The following is a 3292-nucleotide window of genomic DNA, read 5'->3' as shown; positions in this document are numbered from 1 at the left end:
AATCTGAAGATATATATTTTCCCTAATTTAATTGAGTGTCACTTTCTCTTCCTATTTTTATTTTTCTTATAGAAGAAAAGAAAAACGAGAGAGATGTCGATGGCTTCACAGTTAAAGATTGAACTGAAAGCGGGATAAGTTAAAATGAGTGTCATATACACGAACCCAATCTCAATATAATATCTTATATTCTTTTGCTTAAATGATGCGTTATGAATAATATAAAATATTTATACTGATATTTTTTATATTATTGTCTTTAAAATTTTGTATTTAATAATTATACATAATGTAAAGTTATATATATATTTTACCTATTCTTGTGTTGATTACAGTCACACCCAAATTTTTACCCACTTGTTTTAATATAACTTTATTATTACTAAATAAACATTTTAGATGTCTAACTAATTTGTTACGAATCAGCATGCTAATCCTAAAAGTAATAAGAACAACACTGTAACGAGCATTATCCAAAACATTACGTAAATCATTTTTATGCAATACTTATTATTTTTAGAATCTGTAGACCCGTTTTCATTTATATAATGAATCCACATAATTTTATCTAACGATAAAAATATTATACTAGCACAACATTTATATCCAGGTCCTAACAATTAGGGTGAAATGAACAAACTTTAGAAAAAAGTAAAAAGAGAAGTAGAAAAGAATATTGCTATAAGAAAAATAATAATATTTTATTTTATTGAATATTATAGTGTAAAACTAGAAGCGGCAGGAAAAACTCACACTTAAATAACAAAATGAAATAAATAAAATAAATAATAAAAACTTATAGACATGTTCAAATAAATACATGGTAAAAATATAGTTTTAATTGTAATAACATTAAGTAAGAAAATTAATCATTTTAATAGACTTTTATATATATATATATATATATATATATATATATATATATATTAAGTATGTTATAAAAAAAATTAGATATATTTTTAGTTCTTAAATATTAATGTGAAATTAATATTTGTTGATATCTAAAATTTTAATATATTTTCATCATAAAATTTTAAAAATAAATTATAATTAGAACTATATTTATCAAAATCAATTTCGCATTAAAGTATGCATATTTAACACGAATCATCGTTCCTTCTGAGTTCACGTGAAAGAATCATGATTCTTACTCATTGTCTGCCGGAAAAAAGAAACAGTAGATACAGTTAATTTTTTGACGTTCTAGAAATTTGATGAAAACTAACTCATAAACCGGTGGAAGCAGTTTATTAGTTTCATAAATTACCTAACAAATAATACACTGCATTAACCTTCCTTATTTTGTTTTTTATGATGATATAGATGCTAATTTAATTAAACTACTAATTTATTTTTTCTTCTCCTTTTTTGTTATTTCAGGGTTTTTCTTCCCGAAAGAAAACACAGGTGATTGATTTGATACTGAGAAAATAATGTCTGTTAAAGGAAGAATTGATATAGTGCGTGTAGTGCTATAATAGGTAATTGATTAAAGAGAGTGGAATTGAGTAAAACCAGAGGCGTGTTGCGGTGTTACCTCGGCGCCTACTGTATAAGATGATTTGCAGTGTTAACAGTGTGAATTGCAGGAGGAAGCACCCCACACAGTAAAGAAAAGGAAAAAGAAAGAAACATGGCAACAACACATACGATAAGTGCATAGAAGGCACCAAAATCTGGTACCAGTCCCTCTCTCCGTAAATACTACCTCACTCAACAACACTTCATGCACCACAACCTGTCACCAGCCTGTAAACCCATTCCCATTCTCCTCCCAATGCATGCACAACATTTTTTATTAACAATTTATTCTTTTTAATTAATAAATTCCAATATTAGAAAGAAAAAAAAAAAGGTGTTCTCACATAAAATTATATAGATTGATCACTTGTAAAATAAAAGGGAATTAATGAAATTGATTTGTCTTTGTAATTAATTAAAAATTAGTTGGGGGACCAGAATTAGTATTTATAATTAATGTGATAAAAGTTAAGAGTCGAAAAGGTGGGAAGCAAGAGAAGGCTGGCTGGCTCTTCCGAAGACTGGGAGTCCTATAAATAGAGGAATAAACCTTAACACCGTGTCTCCAATTAAGAGTTGGAAACAAATAGCTACCCCTACAAGCACAATTTGACTCCTCCCTCTTTCCTTCTTCTACATGGGAAATTGCGTGTGCGGCCAAACCACCAAGGAGCCCACGGCCAAGCTCGTCGTTCACGACGGCCGGATGGAGGAGTTCTCCTACCCAGTCAAGGTCTCCTATCTCTTGCAACTCTACCCCACGTGTTTCATATGCGACTCCGACGAGATGGCCTTCGACCACGTCGTAACAGCGGTTCACCACGACCACCAGTTAAAGCTTGGCCAGCTCTATTTCGCGCTCCCGCTCGACCGCCTCAAGCGCCACCTCCCTCCGCAAGAGATGGCCGCCCTAGCCGTCATCGCCAGCTCCGCACTCGCCAGGTGCGCCGGCGACAAATGCCGCTCTCGCCGCCAACAGAGTCTGCTTTTCCCCTGCGAGGAGAATGCCACACCTGGTGGGAAAGAGGCGCCGGACAGTCGTGCCGCCGCCGATGCCGCTGATAACCGTGTGGCGAGGAAAGGAATGAATAAAAATGGCGGTGTGAGGGGGAGGGGGAAATTCACCAGGACGTTGAGTTCCATACCGGAGCAGGGGTAGTTTCGGAAGAAAAATAAGACGTGCTCGCTGGGATTTTGTATTGCTGTATATATATATTTAAAAGAAAAAGAAAAAAGATATATTAATTTTTGAACGTTGTAGAGTTGTTTCATGAGAAACAACCATGGAGGTCTACGCGTTTAATTAATTATTTAATTAAAACCGGTGTTGTTAAAGGGCTAATTATGTGAAAAAGCCTACTGTAATTCACTTATTATACTAACTTCATTCTTAGGAAAATACTAATGTGTGTTTTCTTTTTATTTTTACCTTTTCTTCATCTCTGTTCATTTCCTTTGAACTTTACCTATTCACAATTCATTTCAGAACAAATATATGATAACTTTTACTATTTCACTCATGTACGTTTATGATGTACTTTTCTTTTTATTAAAATTGTACAGAATCATATGTAAGATTTGTTAACGAATCTTGTTAAACAGTATCTTTAAAGAAATAATTATGAAATTAAAAGTTTTTTTTTTTTGTACTTCAATAAAAACTCTCCATTCCTAGTTTCTCAAGGAGATTTGTCTTTGTCGAATATGAGATGAAATTGATAAAATTAAGGTTTGTTAATAAATTTTACTCTCACGGCCTATGAATAAATGT

General features: G+C 32.5%; 1 protein-coding gene across 1 annotated transcript; it reads left to right on the top strand.

Moving 5' to 3' along the window:
• Positions 1–2059: 2059 nt before the first annotated feature.
• LOC114177253 lies at positions 2060–3032 on the top strand. Its single transcript, XM_028062526.1, has one exon. The coding sequence runs from the start codon at positions 2159–2161 to the stop codon at positions 2678–2680; it is 522 nt and encodes a 173-aa protein (XP_027918327.1). The 5' UTR covers positions 2060–2158; the 3' UTR covers positions 2681–3032.
• Positions 3033–3292: the final 260 nt, after the last annotated feature.

This window comes from Vigna unguiculata, chromosome 3, assembly GCF_004118075.2.
Source record: "Vigna unguiculata cultivar IT97K-499-35 chromosome 3, ASM411807v1, whole genome shotgun sequence".
Classification (NCBI taxonomy): Eukaryota; Viridiplantae; Streptophyta; class Magnoliopsida; order Fabales; family Fabaceae; genus Vigna; species Vigna unguiculata.
Note: the sequence above shows the minus strand (reverse complement) of the source record. Positions and strands in the feature narration are given on the sequence as shown.